At 41.9% G+C, this 26,685-nt stretch overlaps 1 protein-coding gene across 1 annotated transcript; it reads left to right on the forward strand.

Moving 5' to 3' along the window:
* The first annotated feature begins 1,715 nt into the window (after positions 1 to 1,715).
* On the forward strand, positions 1,716 to 23,280 carry xkr4 (XK related 4). The gene is made up of 4 exons (XM_031874940.1): positions 1,716 to 3,020; positions 17,971 to 18,170; positions 20,863 to 21,217; positions 22,444 to 23,280. The coding sequence occupies exons 1-4, from the start codon at positions 2,323 to 2,325 to the stop codon at positions 23,042 to 23,044; spliced, it is 1,854 nt and encodes a 617-aa protein (XP_031730800.1). The 5' UTR covers positions 1,716 to 2,322; the 3' UTR covers positions 23,045 to 23,280.
* The last annotated feature ends 3,405 nt before the right edge of the window (positions 23,281 to 26,685 follow it).

Below are 26,685 nucleotides of genomic sequence, written 5' to 3' on the forward strand. Positions count from 1 at the left end.
AAACATATTTACTCAGCTCATTTATTATAAATATTGCAGTAGTATTACTGTAGAGTGCCAAATTTCATGGCCATCTATTTAATCGTTTTTGAGATATTTCACTCATGACCAAAACTGGCAACCTTACAGTGACAGGTTAGTGGATCACTTAAGTCCGGAGGCTTTATCATCTGGGGACAATGAATTTCCATTCAAAATATTATGGCCATCTTTCCTAAAGAGATATTTTGTGATCGACCAGATGACTGACAGACATGGACATCGCCATCCCTAGTGCTCTGCCACTGGCATGTGCATCAGTTTGATTGGGGAGGTAGGGCAAAAATACTGGTGAGTCAGTTTGGACTGGAAAGTCAATTAGGACCCTTTTTCGTGGTGGACACATGAAATAAACGCATCCTGACTATGCTATAAAAGACTATAAAAGAAGTCGTTCAGACCTGCAAAAAAAACCAGACAATCTGTGTTCCTGTTGATGAACCAATAGATTGCATTTTGTTGTCCTGCTGTTCCTGTACTTGTACATATGTGAGGTGATCTTTATGTACTGGTATATTTGGTCATGGACTGTGCACATTAATAAAACATTGCTGTAAATGCGCCAGCATTAGCCAAGAGGCTATTTTACATCTGTAGTCCCAGGGCAGATGTTACAAAGTCAACCTAAAAATAGAATATAAGATTAAATTTACAAAGTTATGCAATATTTACCAACTTCTGAAAAGTATTTCAAAGCATATTATCCAACTATTATTTCAAAGTATTGATACACTTGGTATTGCAATATTATGTTTGCGATACTGTATCGATTCTCAAAAACAATGAATCGATTTATAATTAATAGTTTACATGATTGATGATGATGAACAAAGATTTGTGGCACATAGTGGCTCAGATTGCACAAAAAGTATGATGTTGATGTATGAGAGATGTAAAGCAAATAGAAAGAGACTCACAATGACTACAAGGAGATACAAAGCAACTACAAAGAGACTCGAATGACTACAAAGAGACGCAAAGCAACTACAAATATAATAAACTGCTAAACAGCTAAAAAGAGACAATAAGAGACTCACAGCAACTATGAAATGGGACAAAAAACACAAAGAGACACACAGCAGCAACAAAGAGACTCAAATCAACTATAAAAAGACTCAAAATGACTACAAAGAGACACAAATAAATTACAAAGAGACTGACAAAGACTAGAGACACAAAGCAACCACAGAGACACAAAGTGACCACAAAGCGAGGCTGAACAACTATAAAGTATGTGTGTCCTGCTCCTCAGGAGAGGTGATGGGGCCTTTTGCATGTCGGCGCCCAGGGGGCCATTTTCTTATTATCCGCCCATGCCCACATGGGCCTGGTGTACTTTAGGTCAGGGTCGGCTTCCTAACAGTATATGATGCTATTTCCGACATCAGTGGCCTATTCTTCCAACTCTTTGGCAACTGTTTGGGGAAGGTTTTGAGTGTGAGATAGCCTTCTGTTGGGCAAAGGAAGTGTTGCACAATATAAAATGATGTGGTGATTGCTGCTAATGTTTCGGGATTAAGCACTTGACTGTAGGATTCTGAAGTTCAAATCTCTGCAGAGAATGCTGAGTAACAGTAAGTAACTGTCCATGGTGCTGGAAAGCAGTCTGTACTCAGCAGGACGAGAGGCTGCTTCACCTCAGGTTTTTAACATCCCGATTGATAGGACATGCTGCATGCTGACAGGTAAACTGAGAGGCGGATTGATTCGCCTGCAATAGGAGATTTTGAGACAGAGACTGGCATTAAGAGGGAGAGAGTCATCGAGGGAGAGAGAGGAGGATGATGTCATAGTTTTTAGTTTGTGCGATAGAAGAAGCAGATGGATGCAGCCTTCCTCCTTTTCCTCCGCTCCTGTCTCCGTCTCCACCCTCCACATCTGCCTCAGCATTAGGACTCATCGAGGACAAAGAGGGAAAAACCGCAGAAGCAGAATCTGTTCGGGTAGCCTGTCTGCAGGCGGAGGACACAAATCGGAAAAGCCCCTTCCTGCCGGCTGGATGTGAGCGGATCACAAACCAGAAGAGAAGTCCAATAAAGACGTGATATGGACCAGAATATCAGAGCAAGCTCTGGGTCAGTCCTCTATTTTGTCTCGATTGTGTATTATGAACAGGCGGCAGTGTGAAGGAGCTAGTCCTGCCCAGAAAGGAGGAGGAGGAGGAGGAGGAGGAGAGACACACACATAAGGGTGTCGACGGAGAGAGGCAGGGGGAAGCCTAGAGGAGAAGAGGAGGGGAGGACCGCTGGAAAAATAAGAGAGTGATATTACAAGCTTCCAATAATGGCGGCTAAATCGGACGGGGTCCTGAAGATGAAGAAGAGCGACGTGGCTTTCACCCCGCTGCAGAACTCGGAGCACTCCGGCTCGGTGCAGGGGCTCCACCCGGGTGCCCAGCCCGACTCTGCGGGAACCGGGGACGGGGACTTCGCCAACGGGGAGTCACGGTGCTGCGGCGGCGGCGGGGGCTCCAACTCGACGTGCCTTCGCCCGGGCAGGGAGCAGCAGAAATACACGGTGTGGGACTGCCTGTGGATCGTAGCTGCGGTGGCCGTGTATCTGGCCGACGTGGGCACCGACGTGTGGCTCTCGGTCGACTACTACCTCCGCCGCGAGTACTGGTGGTTCGGCCTGACGCTCTTCTTCGTGGTGCTGGGCTCCTTCTCGGTCCAGCTCTTCAGCTTCAGATGGTTCGTCCACGACTTCGGCACCGAGGACAGCGCCGAATCCGCCGCCGATTGCGCCCACATGGACGGGAACAAGCTGCTGAGCGGCTCGGCCTCGCACGGCGACGTTACCGCTCAACACCACCCGGCCACGCCGCAGAGACAGGCGTCGACCGCCAGCAAGAACACTACGACCAACAGCACTGCGAGCACCGCGGTGGGCGGCAGAACCGGGAAACGGTCGGCCTACTACTCCTTCTGCGTCTGGTTCGGCCAGTCCGTCATCCACATCCTCCAGATGGGCCAGATATGGAGGTAGGATGGAGGCCTTGAGATGGGTAATGACAGTGTGTGTGTGTGTGTGTGTGTGTGTGTGGTGATGTGATGTGTTTGTTTATGTGTGTGTGGTATAAATGAATGAATGAGCAGAGGGCTGCTCTGACAGTTGGCACTCTTGGCACCATGGTGGACTCTGAATAAGGCCAGATCTTACAGTGTGGCTACCAGCTGCCATCTTTGACATGCTCCCATCTGCAGGGCCAACAGTCACTTATCTTCTATATCCATATATTGATGGGTCATCATCACACAGGAATGATAGGTAGGGAGTTGGCCCCGGCCTGTCAGACACACCTGCTGCAGATGCTGTGGATAGTTCTCTCTTTTGGTGCCATTGGAAAGAACTTCCTACACAGCCTCCGGGTGCAGACATGAATTTGAATGACCCCGTAACTCAAGATGCACATGGTTGCGTTTGACAACAGCCAGCCCACAGTCATTCATTAAATCTATGTAGCTAACCATTGTTGACTTATCCTGGGGTGCACATGCTGCAGAGTAACCAGTGGTGGAAGATTATTTGTTGCAGCTTTAATGTTTTATATTGAAATTGTGCAAAATCTCCTATATTCCCGAGCTTAACCTCCGTTGGAAAATGTACCAGAGTCTTTGCAACCCTGTCACTTAGTTTAACCTTCTGTTAGAGAGGACAAAGACAAGCAGCAAATCCTCAGAGTGTAGCCAGTCCCCCCCAACTAAATCAGATCACATGACCTCAGGTGGCCCTGGCTGCAGGTAAAGTATCTACGAACCTGTACATTAGTATGACAGTTTATTACAGAACTATTTGCTGTTTTTTGTGTGTAAAAATGATCCTGATGTGTCCATCAGTGGTGATATGGGATGGAAATCTCAAAACATCAGACAGAAATGTGAGATGTGAACATGCTCGTGAATTTGTCTCAGTAGAGCGCTTCATTTTATGGTCTGTTGATGTTTTGTAGAAACCTAATTTGGAAACCTACATTACTGTTAACCAGTGGCGGGCCATGCATTTTATACCTGGGCCTTCACTGCTGTCCTGCAGTTGAACCACCTAACCTCATTATGACGCCACAGCTACGGTTATTATTTGTTTCATGTAAAAATGAAGCTCAACACCTATGAATACACTAACTGCAGAGTGCAGATACATGAATACGCGCACGGGATGCTGCGTCATTAACGGACAATGCATTAAAAAAACTGCGGAGCTAAAACATGTATTCCACCGCACACTGAAGAGCACGGGCCATTCAAATGTTATTCACATCAGAGGGAACAATATACACCATAGACAAATGAACACAGTAGTAACACTATGATCACTCCTTCCAGGAAATACACAAAACCGTAATTCTTGTTACTGACGGATTTATTCGTCCACGCAACACCGAGAGGGGAAATGAGTCCACTTGAAAACACATGAACCTTCAAAGATAATCGCTTTAACACTTTAACTTAAACTTAACTTTAACACTTTAACACTTTGCGCGCAGGATATCGACTTCTGCCGCTTCTTCTTGTTGCTGTGCACTGACTAAATGTGTCTCCAGAGCAACATTGGACGTAACAATAGTTCCTATCACATATAAAACCAAACAAAAATCCATCTTCATAAAAACAAGTTGTACAAATAATAATATATACTGCCGATGTAAAAACAAAAGCAGTTCACTTACCAAAGCTGCTGTTAACTATTTAAAGACAAAGTCCATCCTCCTTTCTTTGTTAATAAAGAGTTTAATCCCACGGTTGTTCAGTACATCCGTGTGTTTTAGTTCCAGTAAGAAGTCCTTCTCGATTCATGGACGCCAGTGAAGACAGTCGAGCCTCCCCAGTTGTATTTCTTGAATACGTTTTAATGCGTTTGAGGGCTGAAAATGTCCGATCGACAGAGGCAGTAGATTTTGGGATTGTCACCGCCCAACATGTCACGCTAGCCCACTGACCAATCACGTACTTGTAGGCCGCTAGCAGGCTCTGGCACGTCAAAGAATACGCCCAACATGTCAAACTAAAGATCTGATTGGTTGAACACTATGACAATCAACAATATCGTCCCCATTCACTTAAACTGCAAAGGGATTCACTTGTGAGTCTGCAGGCCTCTGGCCTCTCTTCTTACCTAGAGACACAGAGGTGAAATCTGATTGGATAAAATCTCTACTTAAAACAAGCTGCACTGGAAGCAATTGAGGAAGACAGTAGCTGTGCAATGAGAACATAAGATAATGGGGAAATATTTTTATAAATTATAATACATGTAGTGTATTTAAGAAAAATTATTAAATTATAAAATAGCTATAACTTTGTGATTCTGTTTAGGCCAGCAGAGAAGGTTTTGCTGGCCCTGGCGGTCCACCACTGCTGTTAGCACTAACAGTAACATGAGAAACAGGAGAAAAGTACTGAAACAATAAGTTCATTAGCTGACAGAATATTTTTCACCAGCAATGTTTGATAGTTAATTATTTTATACAGCTTGCTGTTCCCACAGTGTGCTTTGCTGCTTTTCTCCGTTTGCTGTCACTTTTAACTGAATATTTCTTTGGTTTTGGACAAAACAAGACATTTGAAGACGTTAACTTGGACTCTGGGAAATTGTAATGGTCAGCTTCAAGACAACATTATTATTTAAAATGATCGACAGATTAATCAATATTGTAAATAATTAGACAATACCTTATTGTAAAATGTCCATCTTTGCTGATTTGTTCTAGTTGCATTGTTATAAAACATGTTTGTGTGACAGATCAGAGTTTAGAAGAGGAGATGAAATTTACAATGTGATATTTTATTGAAGATAAAAATTATGTTAAATTGTGTCTTAGGCCTAATTTGACTTGGTATGAAATCGCACTGCCTCAAAATTTCGCTTTGCATCCTTGACCACACAGTCCTAGACAGATATCTCATAATCTGGACAAATAAGACCAGAATGCCAAATTCAGTTTGAGTAATTTTTGTTAAGAGAACGTAAAGTCTACTTGATGCGGCAGCATCACATTCTTTTTGTTTTTTACAGCGTTTTACTAACACATTTGCAGCTTCGTCATTGTTAGTATGGTAACAGCTGAACTCATTTCAGTGACGCCGTTTGCTGTGATATCTTTATTTTGTGTATTTCCCGGATATTATGCGTAGCTAAGACTAGGATTAATAGAAAATAATAGAAATGTGATCCAGCAGAAAATACTTCCCCTCGAAACGAATTAATATAATCAAGTTTTGTTGTATATTAATGTAATTTTTAGTATAGCGATATCAGATATCGGGCCGACATTGACTCAAATAGCTGGATATTGGTGGCAATGGGGCTTATCTATTCAAATCTGGGATCCCCCAGAATGAGCTGGAACATGTTGCCGGTGAGAGGGAAGTCTGGGTCAGCCTGCTTGGCCTGTTGCCACCGCGACCCGACCCCGGATAAGCGGAGGAAAATGGATGGATGGATGGATGGATATTCAAATTAATTCTATGTTTATATACCAAATTAATTTACTTCCTGTTTAAGTTTTAGCAATTTGCTGCTGCATTAAAAAGTTTCAATTTGAATTGCAATTCCTGTTAATTTTGAAGATTTTCTAACAAGTTGCTGGTGAACAATTTATTATTTTAACAATAAATAACAATTCCCTTTTTTTTCCCCATTTTTATTCATGCATTTATTTTTTACATTTTGTTTTACAAAGTTAGGAAAGCAGTGTTTAAGTCAAATCTGATGTTGCCTTTCACATACAAAAATAATCCCAGTCTCTTCCACACAGTTAGGCATGCAGCTTATTAATGAATCGGTATCTGATCGCTACCTGAAGCCCAGCTATCGGTATCAGGACTGAAAAAGTTAGATCGGTCCATCCCGGAGTTTTAGGAGACCAGGCTGCCAGAGGCGAAGTTACTGGAACAAGAATTTGATTTGTTTAATGTACTTATTAAAGACAAACTCAGTAGCAAATAAAACTGGTAACTCACCATGAAATGAATACATGATTTCAAGGAATTTGAAGCCTTGAAGCGGCGAGCTGCTTCAGTAAAAGTACAACTAGATGAAGCCACGTTCTGTGGACATTAGAGGTTAAATTAGTTTACATCCTGAAAAACGGCTGCTATATTGGATATTCCGATGACACATCTTTTTTTAGGTTTTCATGTGAGCAGATGGAGTTTGGTGCTTTTATCTACATTTGAACAATTCTAATTATGCACCTAACTGTACTGAGGGCAGTGAGGAACAGACTGTGTCTCACAGTTTCACCATTTGTTTTCTCAGTTCTGGTGCAGCTCACTTTTATTTTCATTACTCAGTAATGTTATATTTCACCCAGCTTCAGTCTGCACAACGTCAGAAATAACAGGAGATTCTCATCTGCAGGCCCCAGTGATGTTTTCACATTTCTTATTCAGTCCGAACAACAATCCTGAAGCTGACGACACAGTTCTATTCATTATTGATGTGACATTCCTGTCAAAATAACGTATTCAATATTTTGGAATTCATATTTCTAAACGATTCAAGAACAAAAAGAAGCTAAAGCATGGTGGTATTTCTAGAGTATATATCTATTCATTTATTTACAATATATTCATAAAGAAATAAATAACACTTTAATTAATTTAATCATCATGGCATCATCATTGCCATCATTAAACATTTTTGTTTTAGCAGCTTCAAGAGTTGACAGCAATTTGGAGATACTACACTTAATGGATGTGAATTATGACCTACGGTTAAAATGGATCAAAGAGTATTTGAAAGCTTCAAAATCTTTTTGGTATTTCATACAACAGGACTACAATTTATATTATAATAGTTTGTATTATCAAAAGTTAGTGTCAGTATTTCGAATGAGGTATTTTAAGTAATGGACTATTGATCAGTATGTGCCAATAACTACATTACAATCAACATATTGAACTTGGGGGCTCATCATACTTTTCATTAGCAGACGTTCAGCATCTTAATGAGCTATAAATGGACATGCAGCTCTTTATTCTGGATCCATTCAGTCGGTCCCCAGTGGATTCTCCTCACAGAGAGTCATTCTGACGGCAGTATTAATATATAATCTTTAACTGTTGCACAGTGAATGTTATAGAATATATTGTAAACATACAAATAGTCATTGTGGCTGGAGATACTCCCTGTTCTCTGCTTTTAAGTGTCTTGGTTGATGAAGCCAATAGAGTCAGTTCAATTAGATCTACACATATGCATATTACGCCATGTACTTGCAATGAAATAAGCTAGCAGTGTAAATTGATATTATACATTTTGTCGGGACAGCAACGTGCAGATACAGTAGTTCCTTGTTTCTACTTAAACCTGCATGAATTCATGTGTTTGAGTCAAATGAATCGATGCAATGTGAAAATGACGCTTGGAGGGAAATTTCAAATTCCACCCAACTCTGCTACTCCACAGAGCTGTTTAGCCTTTAATAGCTGATTGTTTGGTTTTATAGCTTGCGTGTTTTGTCATCAACCCCACCCCCATGTAGGCAGCCATTTTTGGTATCGGAAAAGTTCTGGTTTCCACTTGTAGTCCGAGTTAACCAATCACGTTGGAGCAGGCTTTGGTTGAATGTAGGTAAACAGTCCATGTGGAGAGCAAAAGTGGCGGAATGCACTGGCCACAATGTAATCTGGGAACCCACCAGCTATTGTTTGATGATAATTCATTGGTTTGAAATTAGCCTGTAAACTAGCTACATTTCCACTGCATCTCTCAACTCGACTCTCCCTTGTTTGGCTTTTCATTAGCAAAAGTTGAGGGTAGTAACTATTTTTTTTTTGGTTGAGCTTCAAAGTTAGCAGAGCCTATATTAGAGGGAGGAGTAAAAACTCTTCAGACCACTGATTGGTCAGAGAGAATCGTCACTTGCGGGACACGGGACATCCTGCACAAGAGCGGCATTTTTAAACAAGCCAGAAGTGGCCGCAAATTTTTTTAAGTGCAGAAGTTCTTTTGATTGGTTGCCGATGAAAGGACTCAGCGAGTGTCGCGTTGAAGATGATGACAGTGATGGCAGTTTCATGAGCCGCTGCGTTAGCGATCAGCTGACGGGTTACTGTTCGCAGTGGAAAACAAAATAGAGAAGAGGACCTGGTACCAAAAGTGAGTTGAGTCAAGTCGAGCCGAACCATGCTTTGGAGATGAGGCATTAGAGACCAGCTGGGGAACACAGTGGAGCATTTAGCAGTTAAAGAGCCAGATATTAATCTCAGGAGTTGGTGGAGACCAAACCAGAGTTAAGAAGAGAGTGAATATTGGACTTACACAAACATCACTGCAAATAAATGATCAAGTTGATCCGTCTCTGCTGGAAACTGTTTGCTTACCAAATTAACGTTATGGTGTGATAATATGCCAAATTTGTGTTTTCAGCCTGTTGCAAAGTTCCACAGCATAATAAATGTTTTACTGCAGCTTTAGCAACTGTCTTGAAGTTGTGTTGAAAGACAGGATTTGTGGGTTCACAGTGGTGGACAGAAGTGACACAGGGCTGTAAGACTGTCAGGTCCTGGACATGTCCAAGACTGATCTCTGTTCAGCTGAATGTGATAAAGTCCAAAAGGATTTCAATACCAATTTAAGACCTGGACTGGTAAACTAAGTCCTCATCCACAAATTAAAAGTCAGTAACTTTTAACAGTTAACTTAAAATGTTTAAACCTAAATACTGTTCATGTTGAGCCAATATTCATAAGACAACAACACGGAGGCTCCGTAGTCCGGACCAAGGTGGCCAACTTTATTACTGCTTTCAACCTCGACAAAGGCAGCGCAGACCAGATCCACTCCTTATGTTCTTACCTTTCACAATAAAAGCCCTAGATAAATCATATAGAGTGCTGCAGGAATGAGTCCTAAATGCCAGAAATGAGTCAGCATTGTTGAACTTGCTTCGGTTGATGTCTTTATTCATGATGCAAAAGCTCAGACAAAATCGACCTTCCTCTGAAAAAACATGAGATCGCTTTCTGACTGTCTTATATTTAAGTGAAAGTATTCATGATGCAAACAACAGTTTCAAAAAATATTTCAACGTGTGTGAATAAATTGCACGAAAAACACACGGCGACCAACTCTGATGTTGGGGTTAGGGTTGGGCATTTGGTTGTGATGGTTAAGATTATGGTCTAGGGAGTGCATTATGTCAACGTGTGTGTGTGTGTGTGTGTGTGTGTGTGTGTGTGTGTGTGTGTGTGCATGTGTGTGCGTGCGCGTGCGTGCGTGCGCGTGTAAGGCCTATCTGCCTCTTGCATTATTCACAGTCTACTTCCAGAGCAGGAACAGTGAGACAGTGAGGGGGGTGTGGAGAGAGCAGCAGACTGTGATGTAATGAGACTCTCTCTCAGAAGCAGGTAGATCTCTGTATCATTACATGTCTTTCTCACACTGCTAATAAAATAGAAAATGCTTAACAACATTTAGCCACATGTCACAGTGCACATATAGTCCAGTAACTTCTCCACTCAAATACAATACAATATGGATACGTCATCATAAAAAACACACACAAAATGTCATCATTGTATCCTGTAAGTAATTTGTGTGATATTGTCATAATTAGCATATCAATTCAGATAATCAGTTGGTGCAAAATTTTAAGAAATTCCCTGAAGGTGTTCTGAGATATCGCGTTCACAAGAATAGATTGGACAACCCAAAAAACACAAGACATAATGAGATTAAATGTGACAGGAAGCAGGAAGGCTTTGAAATAATCCAAACTTTGGCAACGACAGAACAACATGTAGAATGGCACGTACATGCACTGTGGTGAAAGTGGCTTTATGCAACACAGGCATTCACAAAGAAATGCAGTTGCAGCCCAAGACAAACATGACAGAACAATGCAAAAACAGTAGTTCGTCCCTGTGGTGCATTTGTTAAAGATTTTCATCAGGAGAAATGTAAACAGCAGCAACAAAACAGTCAATATGGCTGACATCTTAACATTAAAATTCAACATTAGGGTAACATTTTTTCCCTAACTTTTTCCATTAACTTTGACTGTGTTCGAGCACCAAGCATTATTGATGTAAACACAGAGTCCACCTCCTCTCGTCCCAGATCCGGGATGCCACCATGGAGCCAGGTCTCTGTAAAGATGTGGACACAGCAGTCACAGATCTCCCGTTGCTGCTTTCACCGGAAGTCTTATTTCATCCATTTTATTTTCCTGCAAACGGGCATCAGACAGCAGTCGGCTGGGTAGAGGAGTAGTCTCAGGTCTGAGCTTAGTCAGCTTAGCTTCCATCTCGGCTCTCCTCCCTCTGCTTCTGGGGCAGTCGACTGCCTTCAGTGGTGTTTGGTTCGGCAGGCCTGGTTGGGTAGTCGGCCTCGGGCGATGATCGTCTCAAGGTCCGCTCATCACAAATTAATCCAATCCCCACGCTTCCTTCTCAGATGTTGGACTTTTCCCTATTCTGAATTGTCCCTGGTAATATATATTTTTTGATTTTCAAATTGCGTCTCATATTGATTGAGTAAGTCTCACTTGTCAACCTCCAATGAAGAGCGGGGCACGGCTCCTTTTTTAATTCCTCCAGAGTCAGAACGGGGTTCTGTGTCTGTCAGATGGTCTGAAGGGGAAACTACCAAAATCAGCAGAGCAATGACGTAATGCACAGCAGAGGACAGGTAGGTTTTTTTCTCAAACATTATGACTTCTCAGGGAACTCGGATATGTGGGACGTGTCACATATGTTTCACACAGCAGACCTGAGGTCTGTCTGACCCCGCTCTCCCCTACTCACTGGCAAGGTAATGCTGACAAACATTGACTTGATCATTGTGGTAAATCAGAATGCAACATCTTGTTCAGATATATTCAGACCTATATAAATATTTCTCCTTGTGTGTTAAAGATACAATCAAACCAGTTCATTTTAAGATTCTCTGGGTCATTCATTGAAATGATGTTGAGACCTCGTAGACTGTGGCAGAGCCAAACAGACGAGGTGTCGTGTTGCCGCTGTAGTGCCGCCTGACTAATGGATTTTGAAACTCGTGTAGGGAGATGATTTATTTTTTCCCACACTACAAGATGTGTTTACCAGGAGCCAAACACAGGTCAGTCAGTAAACTAGATACGCTCACATTTCACTTTAACTGTTGGATAACCTGCGTGAAGCTCATCCAGCTGTTTATTCATATCTTAAACCTATTTAACAGATCAGCAAATACAGTACAAATAGGGTGGAAGTGACTTTTATTCTCTACCAAATATCAGTGTGCTCCAGATAAAGCTGATCATGCTTTGAAACGTTTTGATCAGTTCAGTACTGAGATGGTTAATCTGGGAGGAGACCTCAGAAACTAAATCAGCACTGCAACACTCAAGTTACACTCTGTCTGAAAACTTTATTTTATTACAACAAGACAGAGAAAGTCTACAGAGGGTTATTATTAATTATTGATTTAATTAATACATTTTGTATTATGATTATTAAAACAAGTCGGGGTAGTTTTGAGGATGACGTAATTTCTTCATTTTTCTTACTGTCAACAAATCCCATGTACAGACCCAAACCAACAATGAATGTATTCTACTAATATTATTTAGTAATTACAAATATTTTTAGTATTAGTATTATTGTGTGTGTGTCGAAGCCTGATATAATTTATTCCTTGCCATAAGAAAACACATCATCTAGCCTCACCGTTACACTGGAATACATGATACTTTGCCAAGAACTAAATCTTCAAAATCTTCAGCCTGGTCTCATATAAATTATGCTCCTTTCCTACAAAACTGCATTGTCAATCAGGGAAATGTATTTCCTCCCAAATTACATTTGTTTTTGATGTCAATATATTTCACAACGTTAATATCATGTTAAACAACATAACCAGGGATAAAGTATGATTCCCTTGAAACGTAATTGGGAATGCAGTTTAGTTGTACGGGAACGTCATTTTGAAAAGTTGAATTCTGAACCCAAGCCATGACCTGAGTTTTTAGTTTTGCTCTATTGCATCCATCATAATCTTCATTTCATGGCTCGCCAGGCCAAAGGCCTCAGTAAACAGTAATTCAAACAGTCCCTGTCAGATCATATTACCATGCCCCTCTACGACCACGTAGCCCAGCTCTAAGAGAAGTTTGAGACACACGGATCTACTAAATAATAGAATCATTTATATACAACTTAAAGGTTCTGTATAGGGGATTTAAAGCATTAATATTGCAGCAAGCAACAATTCGCTATGTGAAGATATAGCCATTGTAATCCAAAATCTCTAATATCTGTGCTTTGTTGACGTAGTTGGACTGGCCGTGCGTGCCCTTCAGTGCCTGTTAGTGCATGTGATCCCCACTAGCTAGCTCATGGCCGTCGCTCTGCAATGCTCTCATACGGTGGTTACAGCTGATAACGTTGTCCCGACTGTGGGAGCATAGCGCCCACCCTCCGGTCCCAGCCCCGGCAAACACTGTTAGCTCTGTCAGCATTGTTGCCGTTGTTTGCACTGTTAGTGCTGTTAGCACCGTTAGCTGCTAGCTGCCAGTTCAGCCATCACCATGTTGAAAGCCGTTGGGAGCAACAGATATGCTCTGAACTTTGAATTGCCGATATCTTGAGTGAAAGTTGTGTTGAAAAAAGAAAAGAGAAGGCACAGCACAGAGGTGAGTGGGGAGAGGGGATCTGAAAGGGACTGACTGCTACTCTGACCTTTATGCGTGGGGAACAACAGGCCCAGGTGTGGTCCATGCCGCTGTTAAAACTGCCACAGAAAAGGCAGAGCAAGTCATATGATCATTTGTTCGAAGCATAGTCAGGCCTTAATGCACTGCATTGGCTGCACTTTTTATTTGAGAGCAGACAGCAGCCCAAACCTTTTAGCCACCGTGGTACCCCGAGCCATTTAAAATAAAAGAATTATATCATCAGTAGGGACAGGGATCTACTGGGACTGAAATTCAGCCCTGGACTTTAAAATAGAGAGGTCTTCATGGTCAGGACTGAGCCAATCAGATTTCAACAAAAACGAGGATCAGTCCAAATTGGTTTGGGCCGCTCATATCGCCCCTCAATATTGAAAGTGTTAGTTTGGCCAAGTCTCCTCTGAGGGCCAGGCTGGCCTGACATAAGATATTGAAAAATAAAAAACTCTACCACCACCGGCCAGTTCAGCCTGCAATGGATCGGCGGTTTGGGAGTCTTCCAGAACTTCTCGATGACCAGTCCACACCTAAGAAGGGACCAGGACTACGGCAGTCAGGAAGCGGTATGGGCGAACACAATGGTGGTTTTGGTCTTTTCATTGGATTTAACAATGTATCTGCGACTCAAAAACTTGTATTCAAATACAACAGCAGGACTGCAGGTTATGAAATAGAAATGTGAGTTGCTTGGTACGAAAGTGGCCATCGTTATTTATCTTAAAATTGTCGTTGAGATGGATCATCAGTGGAGCACTGGTACCTCGAGCCTCTAGCAGCCACTTTCATGCTCAGTGCAGACAAATGGTCCAGTGCCATAAATATCCTATCATGAAGAGTAGCATTGCCATGGTAATGCTGGCAGTACTGATGGAGGTGACGGTGGCTTTGCTTCAAGGGTGAATGAGCTGACTTTTCTTTTCTGTAGATGTGAGTGAGGCAGTCAGAGCACCTTCAGTAACAGCGTGAATGTATCTGTATTTGCAGACACAGACACACAAACAGTGAGATATGTGTCATGTCCATCTGTCCATGTACAGGCTGCAGCTTTATTGCCCTCAGCCCAGATTTCATTTTCAAATGCTTTATTGATAGTGGAACTTAATTTCACGGCCTATTAGGCTGCCGCTAAATGAATGCCATGTGTCGGAGGGAGACTCATTAAAATGTAGGCCACAGACAGACTGAAAAGTAATAATGAATTCACTTCATTAAATGAGCTCTTGCCTCGGGTCTGGAGAGGTACAGTTGGAGCTGAAGTATGAGTGCTGCTCAGGCAACGTCCATGTTGCAATCCGGTCTTTTCAAATGCAACTGCATGGTGAAACTACAGACTATATACAGTAGCACAGGGTCTTGGTGTCAAGAAAGTTGATATTTTCCTTGCTGTTGAAAGGTACTTTGCCCACTTTGGACATTGTAGAAAAAAAATGAAATACAGGCCTGTGTCAGCAGCAAGCAGAAGCTTATTTTTGACCTTGACCAGAGCAGTTTCAGTGCTGTGAATGGAGCGAAAGCCTGACAAAATGTCTCAAAGATTTCATTGTTATCCATAAAAGACAAAATCAATTGAGTGAAAACAGTCTTTCATTTTATTAATTGCACAGGTTTTGTGCTCTTTTCTAATCCAATCTACAAAGGCTTTATAAAATTGGAAATAAGGGTTCCGAAAAGGTTCTTCCTGAAAGGCTGAGGTTCTAACCAGAACCTCTGAAAACCCGGTTTTGGGAGAAAGAGTTCCTCAAGGATCGTTGAAAGCATAGGTCTTAAAAGATCATCGCAGCCCACACACCCCCAGAAACTGTGATTTTTGTGAACCAGGATTGTTGTGGGTTGCGGTGCAGCACATCATTCGGCCTCCTCTCCGGCCCTTGGGGATCCTCATGAGGAAGCCTGGGTGTATTCTAGATGAAACCCTTGGAATATAAAATGGTTCTTGTTGGAACCCACCAGGTGGGTTCTTGTTGGCACCCATAGAAGGTCTGGATAGAACCTCTAGAGAGGATTCCAGGCAGAACCATCAAACCATAAAAGGGTTCTCTGTAGAACCTCTCATAGAAGGTTCTGGGTGGAACCTTTCACAGATAATTCTAGGTAAAACCCTCTGAAAGGTTTCCAGGTGGAACGTGTATAATCCCAAATAGTGTTATGGGGACAAGCCAAAGAACCCTATATATGGTGCTAACTAGAACCAGTACTCAGTATACTGAGGTGATTTTTAAGTGTTAGCCTGTTGTGTACGCTAGAAATCCCCAACTATAGAAAAGGATTTGGTGGGACCTGGCATGAAATTTTTTCCTCTAGTGGCTGGGAAGAATTTATTTTCTTTAATTTACTATTGAGCACTATAGCAAAATCAAGGACTGTCCCCTTTAAAGTGGGCAATGTTGCTGAATGGGCCTATAGAACAGCAGCCCTGAGAGCTGAACAAGTTACAACCTGAGAAAACATGTTCATACATTTTGAACACATTTTGAAAAAACACTGCAAATATAGAAAACCACCGAATACAGAAAGGTGCTGCAGGTAGCACACAGCACAATGGAAACTGTTTCCAGGTGACACTCAAAAGTCACATGACTGTGAGAAGCTTAGTGTTGCAAATGAACTAACCTGTAGTTATGTTTTTTTCTGGCTAATTTTAACATTGTCATAGCATGATTCAGATGTCATTGCAGATATCTGCTGTTGACCCAGCATAAACCTTTTGCCAATTCAAATAATCTGCCGAAATACAAACAGTTAATTTTGAAAGAGGCTAATGTTATCTTACTAGTGTAGTTACTTTCAGAATTGTCACCAAGTAATGTTCAAGGACAGAAATGAATTGAAACTCAAATTCAAAAGTCGCTAAATGATCCAATCCCTTCAAGCCTCCCTCCAAAGACAATCCTCCAAAACGATCAATATGAATATAAACAACCAACATGGCTGTTGTTAGGACTCCCAGCTGTCAAGCTAGCAGCTCGTAGAAGATTCTGGTGACGAGCAATGAGTGCACGGGCAGAATACACACAGGTAGACAGGTAGGTAGATAGACGGGCAGGTAGGCCGTCAAATCATTTTAATTTGCATGAAATCATCTGACGGGCTTATTACAGCCTCCCTTTTTTGTCAGAGCAATATATTTATTGATTGCTCTTGGGATGTAAAAACAATTGCAACAAATACAACAAAAAAATCCTAAACACATAATAACCCACCCTGGCTTTAACCATGCATGCAGACTTTCAATATGACTTTGCATTAAAACAATAATTAGTTAATTTGTCCATTTGTCTGTCTTGACATCAGGCTGTAGTTGTTTTTTTCGTTGAAGTAAAAATTGAATACATTTTGTCCTAATTCTTGTTTTCAAAGATTTCCTTTTCTTTAGTTTTAGTCTTGTCTTGGTTGTAAAAAATAGTCCACACATATCATTAACTGTTTGTACTTATACCTACGGAAAGTAATCGTAATCCCGAGCAAAGACGTGTACGGCTGCCTCTGCTCTACTGCTGCACTTATAGCACCGGCTTCACACTTAATTGTGTGTATTTTGTCATATTATGTTTTGTCATACTGTGTTATCACACAGTTATGTTTTGTTCATAATTAGCCTGCCAGTCCAAACTGGCAGGCTAATTATGAACAAAACATCACGAGTCATAAATAATGCTGGGTGAACAGCAGGTATTTGCAATAATGTCTGAATCATAACAATGACCATGTTAAAATAAACCAAATAAAATGTAAGGTGACATTTAAGCTCATTTTACAAAACTACTAATGGATAACCGACTTCAATAACCTCATAAGACAAAACCATGGCAACAACAGGCCATGTCTCTGCCGTGTGCATCAGTTTTTCGTGTTCCCTGGAAACAGCTCCTTGCACGCCTTTCTGTATTCTGTTGTGTTTTTTGCAGCACGTGTTTTCAAAGTGGTGAAGATGTCTTTCTTAATTTGAGCTCTCAGGGCCAGCGCGTTATAGCCACATCACAACCTGAAATCTATGTCCAGCCTGACTGTTATATACTGTTACACTGATATATGGCGACATTTGCTCACTAATAGTGCGCCTCAGCACTGCAGCCATCAGTGTTTCATATATCGATATAAGTAGAAGGCTGTTTAAGAGGTAGATACATTTGACAAACTGAGAGAATGCCTGATTATTTTTAAAGAAAATAAATTAAGACTGAATTCCAGTGTGTTGTGCCTTTCTCCTTCTTCGTTCACTGTAACATGCGATGTTGATGCTGAAGCATGATATTTTCCTCCATGTCCTCCAGGTATCTTCACACCATCTACCTGGGCGTTCGGAGTCATCAGAGTGCTGAGACAGAGCGCTGGCGTTACTACTGGAGGATGGTCTATGAGTTTGCAGATGTGAGCATGCTGCATCTCCTGGCCACCTTTCTGGAGAGCGCTCCGCAACTGGTGCTGCAGCTGTGCATCATTATACAGACACACAAGCTCCAGGCTGTGCAAGGTAACACACTCACTTACTCACAAGCACAAGCACTCTCACAAACCCTAATGTGTTAGGGTTAGAGGGTTATGCTATATACTTAGAGGAGTTTAATATTATTTAACATGTGCCTGTGCACCACGGGCTACACCCTCGGGATGTTGACTGCATCTCTTTCGACCTAACATAAACGTAATTCTACCGTGAACCTTAAAACCAAGTCTTAACCCTCAAACAGTCCTTTGAAGTAGCGAGAACTGGCCAAAAGAAAAGCCTCCTCTGACCACTGTATCCATCCAGGGGGAGGATGTCAAGGTGATTCACTCCTAAATAACCTCAGAATGCACCCGGACAACGGGCTAGAGTGGGCTGGGAACACGGGGGCCCTCGTCAAGAAGGGTCAGAGCGAGCTCTATTACCTGTGGAGGCTTCAGAGTCTGCAACAAGATGCTGAAGAGACACTAACAAGCAATGCTGTTAGCCATAATACCTTTTTACTCATCAGTAGACTGAGAGGCTGCTGAGGTTAGCTGGACTCCCTAACTATACGGTATGATTACATTTTCTGTAAAAATGTAAGCACTGGGACGGTAGTGGTCCAGTATGGATTGTGGACTGTAGCTGGAGAGGTGCCAGAGGTGCCAACCTTCTAGCCACTACAATTTGGCCTTGAGCACGGCACCAAACCCCCAACTGCTCTGAACTCTCTCCATACAATAATACAATAATGCATGTGTATAACAACAGAGTGATAAAATAGAATTTCCCCTTTGGAGATTAATAAAGTGTGCATACTTCTGACACAATTTTATACTGGTAACTACATCCATTTTGCAATTTGCCCACATGCATGCACATGCTTAAAATGTCACTTTTTTAACATTTGTGCGAATGATGTTTGACATGTCTTTTGCACTATTCTTTGCACAAGGTATTTTGCTCGTGTACTGCTGCTGGAACATGCAAATTTCCCCCAAGGGATAAATCATTTATCTATCTAGCTTTTCACTGCATCTCAAATGTCCCCACAAAGCAAAAATATCCTCATTGAATTAAGAGCAAATCTATGATTTAGGAAATGTCTCCACACAGCTCTCAACATGACAATAGCTGAGCCAGTGGCTAGCAGCAACATAACTCCACTATACAGTTACACAGCAAATAGTGGTTTCCTACCATATTAATGTACAGAATGTTGAATAATGAACCGTTAAGCTCAGACCAAATAACTCCCGCACAAACCCACTTACTTGCTTTCCTCAGTAAATCCAGGTATCATTTCCAAATAGTCTGTTCGAACAGAACTGCTCTTTCTGTGATGTTCCTGCTCACCTAGCATTAGCCTGAGCATTAGCTAGCTAGCTGTGCGCTCCACTGCAGAGCAGTGAATCGGTCAAAAGCTGGATTCCCTCACTTGTTTCACGAATATACACCATTATGTCTGAGTACTACTACGCTACCTGTCAGTAATGCCATCTGACTTCAGAAGCTAGGCAACAATGTAACTGCAGATGCATGCAGACTTTCAATATGACTTTGCATTAAAACAAGAATTAGTTAATTTGTCCATTTGTCCGTCTTGACATTAGGCTGTAGTTTATTAGGCTGTGGTTTATTTATTATTCAGTAAAAATCGAATACATTTTGTCATAATTCTTGTTTTCAAAGGTCTCCTTTTCTTTAGTTTTAGTCTTGTCTTGGTTGTGACAAATAGTCCACACATATCATTTAGTGTTCATACTTACGAAAAGTAATCGTAATCCAAAGCCAAGACGTGTAGTGCTGCCTCTAACGAAGTCAGGTGTCGTGGTATAAAGAGTGACAAAGTCCACGTAGGGAGGAGGTCATGGTGGATGATGGGTCAAACAAACAGGACTTTCACTCAGGAGACAGCTATTCATGTTCTTGTGAAACTGAAAGTCAGTGTTAACTAATTTTACCTTATTTTTGTTATGTAACTTATGTACTTAACTAATGCCACATATCTACGTTATGTAAGCAACAATCTAGTTTTACGTAAAAAATGTATTTCACCCAAACTTCCTAAACCTAAACAAGTAGGTTCAAGGGCTTGCACAGGAACACTCATCGCTTGTGCAAAAACACACGAAAATTAACTTATCATAATACAAAACATTGTTTGAGGATATGTTGCATTGCTTAGCCCCTGTGTGAAAGAATTGTGACGCCTCTCACCCCAAGCAGCGACTGTTTGCCCTCCTCTCCTCTGGAAAGTTTTAGGACTCACCGTTTCAGGACCAGCATGCATAGAAACAGTTTCTTTTCCTCAGCTGTCACTTGCTGAACTTTGCACCCTTTCTGTTTATTCCACATTCTATTTATTGTATATTGTATCCTGTATATTATTTTGCACATTACTCAACTTTTTGCACTTCAGCTAAACTGCATTTTCTTGTCTCAGACCCTGTACTCTGTGCAATGACATGAAATATAATCTGAAAAAATAAACAACCTATATTCTAAGCTAACACTTTCCCCTGCTTGCAACATTTGTGCTAAGCTAGGGTAAACACATACTGGGTCTGTGTAATAGATGCACAGAGAGGAAATCCATACTCATCTGCTTATCTGACTGTGGGTCTGATGACAATTCAGCATATTTTCCAAAATGTGTGAGTTTTTGTCTGTACTGTTCCCGTGATGTGACACTGGAATCAAACCCGTTGTGTCTCTGTGTGCCTGACTGTTGCAGGTATGACAGCTGCAGCCTCCCTTGTCTCTCTGGCCTGGGCCCTGGCCTCCTACCAGAAGGCCTTGAGACAGTCTCGGGATGACAAGAAGCCCATCAGCTACCTGGCTGTCATCATCCAGTTCTGTTGGCACTTCTTCACTATCGCTGCGAGGGTCATCACCTTCGCCCTGTTTGCCTCTGTGTTCCAACTCTACTTTGGCATCTTCATTGTCCTGCACTGGTGCATCATGACCTTCTGGATTGTCCACTGCGAGACAGACTTCTGCATCAGCAAATGGGAGGAGATTGTGTTTGACATGGTGGTGGGCATAATCTACATCTTCACCTGGTTCAACGTCAAGGAGGGACGGACAAGGTGACACGCTCAACTCCATTTAATGTGACGTAGACCTGAAGAAATAAATCTGTTCTTTTTAAATGAGTTATTTCATTTAATTGTAATTCTGAGGTGCTTGAACAAACAGGATGTAGTACAGACAGGTTGAAGCTCCATTACTGGATTTTCTTCTGGCTGCTTAGGGGCAGTCGAACAAGCTGTAACAATAGCATTGACATCTAAGTTGTTATGGTAAAGGTGTTGGCAAGCCTGTTTACACGTCTAACAGACACAGGGCTACATTAGTATGTATTTGAAGGTGTGCCAATGGGCTATGAGAGAATGAAAATCTCCATAGAGATGATAATGTAATATAAACTGGAAAATCAGTTGAAGTTTGTGATTTCGTCATAACTGTACCACCAGACAATGTGAAAGTGCCTTAAACCTGCATTCTTTCTACTGGCCATCAGGAAACAACTGCTCTGGGTGAAAATAGAAGTCAGACTGAATAGAAGTCTATGAGAAAATGACCCTACTTGACCCCACTTGAGTTTATGGTCTCAATCTCTAGTTTCAAGTCTTCTTCAATACAGCATGATGGTAAATGATGGTACATTTAGAGTCAGACAGACCATAAAGCAGGGAATGCTTCAGGGCGGGGCTAACTGTGATTGACAGGTAACTACCACGGTGTTGTCCGCTCTGGGAGTTGTCCGTGTTTTTGTCTTAGAACTTTAACCCTTACACAGTGGGTTTTGAGTTTATGAAAGTCAATTTTGTTTACATTTTGGTGGCCCTAAAATGTCTTGTTGAGCTTTGGTTTGTTTATAGCTTCACCCTCTCGTGTCACTTCTGGTTGCAAAAGATGGCGGCTAAAATGCGGTATTCTAGGCTTCAATACTGTTTCGCTGCATAATATTTGTGCTGTCTGTAAAAGTACTCATGACAAAAACAGCAGTTCAAAACAGTAATTTAACAGTATATTTTAAACATTAAGTGGAAGTGGTTGGCTTGATGGAGGCTCTAATGGAACAATCATTGGAAATCATACTCTAAATACTATGAATTTGGAAAACAGTTGTAGAGGTATCTGTGTTGGAAGAATGGTGTGACATATTAGTATAGCCATCCTCAAGCCCATTGTCCAAATAGAACATAAGCATTTCCAAACTAAACATATCGTGCTAATACTTGAGAGCTGCTTCATGCTTTGTTCACTGATTTGGTTCTTATTCATTTCTTTTCATCATGTCTTTGTGCAGGTGTCGGCTTTTCATCTATTACCTGGTGATTCTGGTGGAGAACGCTGCTCTCAGTGCGTTGTGGTATCTTTACCGGTCGCCTCACACCACGGACGCCTTTGCAGTGCCGGCACTCTGCGTCATCTTCAGCAGTTTCCTCACCGGTGTGGTTTTCATGCTCATGTACTATGCCTTTTTCCATCCCAACGGGCCACGCTTTGGGCGCTCGCCAAGTGGCCAGGGTCTTGACCTAGATCCCACTGCTCAGTTCTCCACGCTACCATCTGAAGGTGCCACCAACTCACTACGTTCCAACCGAGGTACCACCGCAACCCTGGAGCGTGACGTGGGAAAGTATTCTGAGCGGGACGGCTGCATGCCAGTTTTTCAGGTCCGACCTACAGTGCCATCTACGCCATCATCTCGTGCTCCGCGCCTCGATGAGACCGTCATCAAGATCGACCTTTGTAGGAACCGCTACCCAGCCTGGGAGCGCCATGTCCTCGACCGCAGTATACGCAAGGCAATCCTGGCCATAGACTGCTCGCTGACCCCTCCACGGCTGCAGTACAAAGATGACGCTCTAGTGCAGGAGAGGCTGGAATATGAGACCACATTATAGTTCCACCCTGCTCTCAGAACTCATAGAGGGGTGCAGTCGTCAGAGGATTATCCTGCTATAACATAATCAGCAACAGGGACTGTGGCAATAAATAAATTGTTACTAGCAGCAATTCAACTTTTCATCTCTCATTACTCTCTTTCTGTTTCTATTCCTCGGCATCAGTGCCCACCCAGGAAAATTCAGCCCTGTTGGTAGTGATCGGAGGAACAATTTGGCACAAGTGCAGTTGATGTCACTAGATGTGTTTGGGTTCTTTGCAGGTTTGTTGCTGTTATTTTTACTTCCACTCATCAGGGAAATCCCGTCTGGAATGAACTAAATGCAAACGCTTCGACACTCTGCTCAGACGGTACAAGACGCTTATGCGTTAAGGTTGGAAAAGGATATATTTCCATCCAGACACATTTTAATTCATCGGATATTCCACCTTAACCTAAATGACACTTGAATTACACAGAAGTTCTTCTAATGTGATGAAAGGAACCCTCATTCAGCATCAGTGAAAACTTTAAACTGTCGGAAGTTCTGATGATGTGATCCTATAGTAGCCACAACTGGGTGGGTACTTCCATCACTATCTACATGAAAAAGCTCATAATTTCTGTTCTCTTAGTGCCAAAAAGGTTCTTTGGACATGTCTTCAACATTCGGAGGAGTTGGAACACCTCACGCTGGGTTCAGACTACACAATATCAGCCCGATTATAGCCTGACCCGTCAGACGTCGGGCGTCAGCTCGGATCGGGAACAAAAATGGGAGTCGGGCGCGACAATTGATCGTTTTATCTTGTGTCGTGTGTCTTGATGACCTCACAACATCCCAACAGAAAGATTAGCAGGTGTTCCCTCATGACTCTAACTTTGGCCAGTAAGAGCAAAGAGTGCCCTTTCACGCACAGCGGTAAACATGACGAAGTGAGAAGAATGATGATGTTGCTGCCAGTGGAACAGTGAAACAGAGGAAAGGTTTTTTTTCTGTTTTTAGACTTTTTCCGAACTCAAGACAGCCAGCATCATGCACACCGCCGTTGTTTGTTTACATTCTTCTACCTAGCAACTCCTTCCCGATGAAATCGCGTTTTGATTGGCCGGTGACCAATGTGTTGGCTGTCATGTCTCTCGGCCAAGTCCCGGAAAGAATTTATGACTTTATAACTGCCTAATCTGACACAGTGACTATCGTAACAGACAAAAATATTGTGTAGTCTGAACCCAGCATTAAGGATGGCTGGGAAGTCCAAAAAGTTCTCTCGACTAAATATTTCATTCTTCTATGGTCTATACTGGAAGAAGGTCAGACAGAAAGTGAACTACATGAAGACAGTGGTCAAAGTAGCATCTGAACTCAGTCATTGTGTTGTCTTTGGATAAATCAACCAAGCCTGGAAGTAAGGAAGGATAGGAAACAAGAAAAAAGTGGTGAAAGCTGGACAGACACAACCTCACTATCCCATAAGGAAGTAAGTCAAACTCACACAATGCCAAGAAAGAAATCTTCCTGGCAGCTCAACTCAACTATTTGCAGTCCAGCCTCATATACCTGGTTGTGCAGTGATGCTGATCTCTGCTTGTCTGTGGACGTGAATGTATGTATGTGTGTGTATGTGTAGGGGGGGCAAGACAGAATGACGCAGGAAATGGAAATGAGTCAAGGATGGAGAAGAACAGGCTAAGCAGCTATCTCAGCCAAACTAAACCAACCACCAGGATGTACAGTACTCTGATACAACATGCAGCACTTTTTTTACGTAAGAGATGATGTAGAAAGTTATGAAGTCATTGTGTGTGTTTTGTTGTGGTGTGAGTGTGTATGTGTTGGCAATAGGCGACATTTTGACTTCAAGTCTGCTTGATCTTTGATAAACACACGTCACCTTCTGGGGCACATGTTCCTGTTTTTCCCAAAAGCTTTTAACATTGTTAGACCAAGCCACACAACACAAGTCAGCATGTTGTTGGTAGTGTCCACGGGCTTTAATGAGAAATGCTAACTGAAGTGCCACTATAAAAGCTTGACAACTGTTATACCACATATCACGGTCTGGGTTGAGCAACTAATGAAATCCATTTTCAGTGAGGAACTTCTAATGTAGGAAAAACAAAAAATATTAATCGCAGGTGGGTGCAAAACACGATTTATTACAAAAGATATAGGTCAATTACACACAAGCCGTGTAAATTTGTGAATGAAGGCACAATGTTTCTTCCTGCTCATGGAATGGGAGGGGGGGTCTGTAACTGGTGGCCAAAAGATATAAAAATGACACGTCATGTTATTCATGTTGTTTGACACTTTTCATGTGTGATGACACTACATATTGGTAATCCTGTACCAAAATAGACCCAGACTAACTACTACCAACAAGTCAAAGGGAGAGAAACAAGGGGACAGTGCTAACTTTGGATAAAATGGTTGCACAGATATAAACTTTACAGAGGGAGGAAAGGAAGGGAGAGTACTTAAAACGATTTGGTGTCTTTTAGCTCAGCTGTGGCTCTGACTGACAACCTGTAGATCATAAAATGACAACCATCCTGTCATCCACTGAGTTCATATTTTGAACAATCATCCCATACTGTTCATAAAGTTTATGTTCAGGTTCCATCAGATCAGCAGCGTGGTATGGATGTCCTGGATCAGGGAAGGACAGGAGCAGATGATGATGGTACAAGACTAAAGTTGTAAAGTTCCTGTCAGTGGCAACATTAAGATCTCTGGTGAAAACATCACATTTTTAAAATTTCATTAAAATCCAGACATTTGTTTTCAAAATACTTTGATGAATCAAAATGTTAGTCAAATCACATTCTTCACTGAATGGTGTCTTGAAATCAAGGGTCAGAAGGTTGCTAAAGTCATCTTCTAGGGACCATGACTATCCATGCCATGAGTTCTGTTCAAAGTGTTGTTCAGACAGAACATTGTCTATAAGCCAGGCCCCACTGATGATGAAAGCCAGTAGTCAAATTGTCACGGTGTCCTTTTCAACATGCTGTGTGTATGAAAACAAACCCTCGGACGTCCCCAGTGATTTGAATCAGAGTGCAAAGAGACAACTAGAGACTGCAAACAATGGAGAGCTGCACCATTTACACACTCCCAACCCAACCAGCGGGACTTCAGGGAATGCTGGGAAGATGGTAGAAGATGGAAGATGGTAACAGTGTGTCTTTGCATTTTTAAATGTCTGCACAAAAGAAAGGTTTCCAGATTTCTTAATATCCGTCACAAGTGCAATGTCTTTTTTTCTAAGGATGGCAAGAGGAGAGAAAAGCACAAAACGAGTTAATGGGATAATCATGGCATGAGACTGTAAACCTTTTCATCCTGCTTAACCAAAGCAGCCCCAGGTGCACTGAGCTGTTCTCACCTCAGCTGGTCCTTCATTTTGTGTATGAAGTCTTAATTCTGTTGCAAGTAATTATAGATAATGTCCAAAACTTAAATAAACTTGATCATCTTATTCTTTTGGTTGAAAATATATCACTAAACAGAGGATTTGTGTGTAGTAAAGTATACAGAATATGTAGACCACGGAGAGAACCAGATGGATGTGTTTACATGATCCACTTTCCCAGCAAATATGGGAATGTTCCAGCTATTATTTGCGGTTTTCTTATTAGATACACCTTTAAAAT

This window comes from Anarrhichthys ocellatus, unplaced genomic scaffold (genome assembly GCF_004355925.1).
Source record: "Anarrhichthys ocellatus isolate YVR2014 unplaced genomic scaffold, GSC_Weel_1.0 scaffold85, whole genome shotgun sequence".
Lineage (NCBI taxonomy): Eukaryota > Metazoa > Chordata > Actinopteri > Perciformes > Anarhichadidae > Anarrhichthys > Anarrhichthys ocellatus.

Coding starts and splice junctions, on each gene's coding strand:
- xkr4 (XM_031874940.1), top strand. CDS start 2,323: ATGGCGGCTAAATCGGACGGGGTCCTGAAGATGAAGAAGAGCGACGTG. Junction 18,171..20,862: donor CAAGCTCCAGGCTGTGCAAG/GTAACACACTCA, acceptor TGACTGTTGCAG/GTATGACAGCTGCAGCCTCC. Junction 21,218..22,443: donor GTCAAGGAGGGACGGACAAG/GTGACACGCTCA, acceptor GTCTTTGTGCAG/GTGTCGGCTTTTCATCTATT.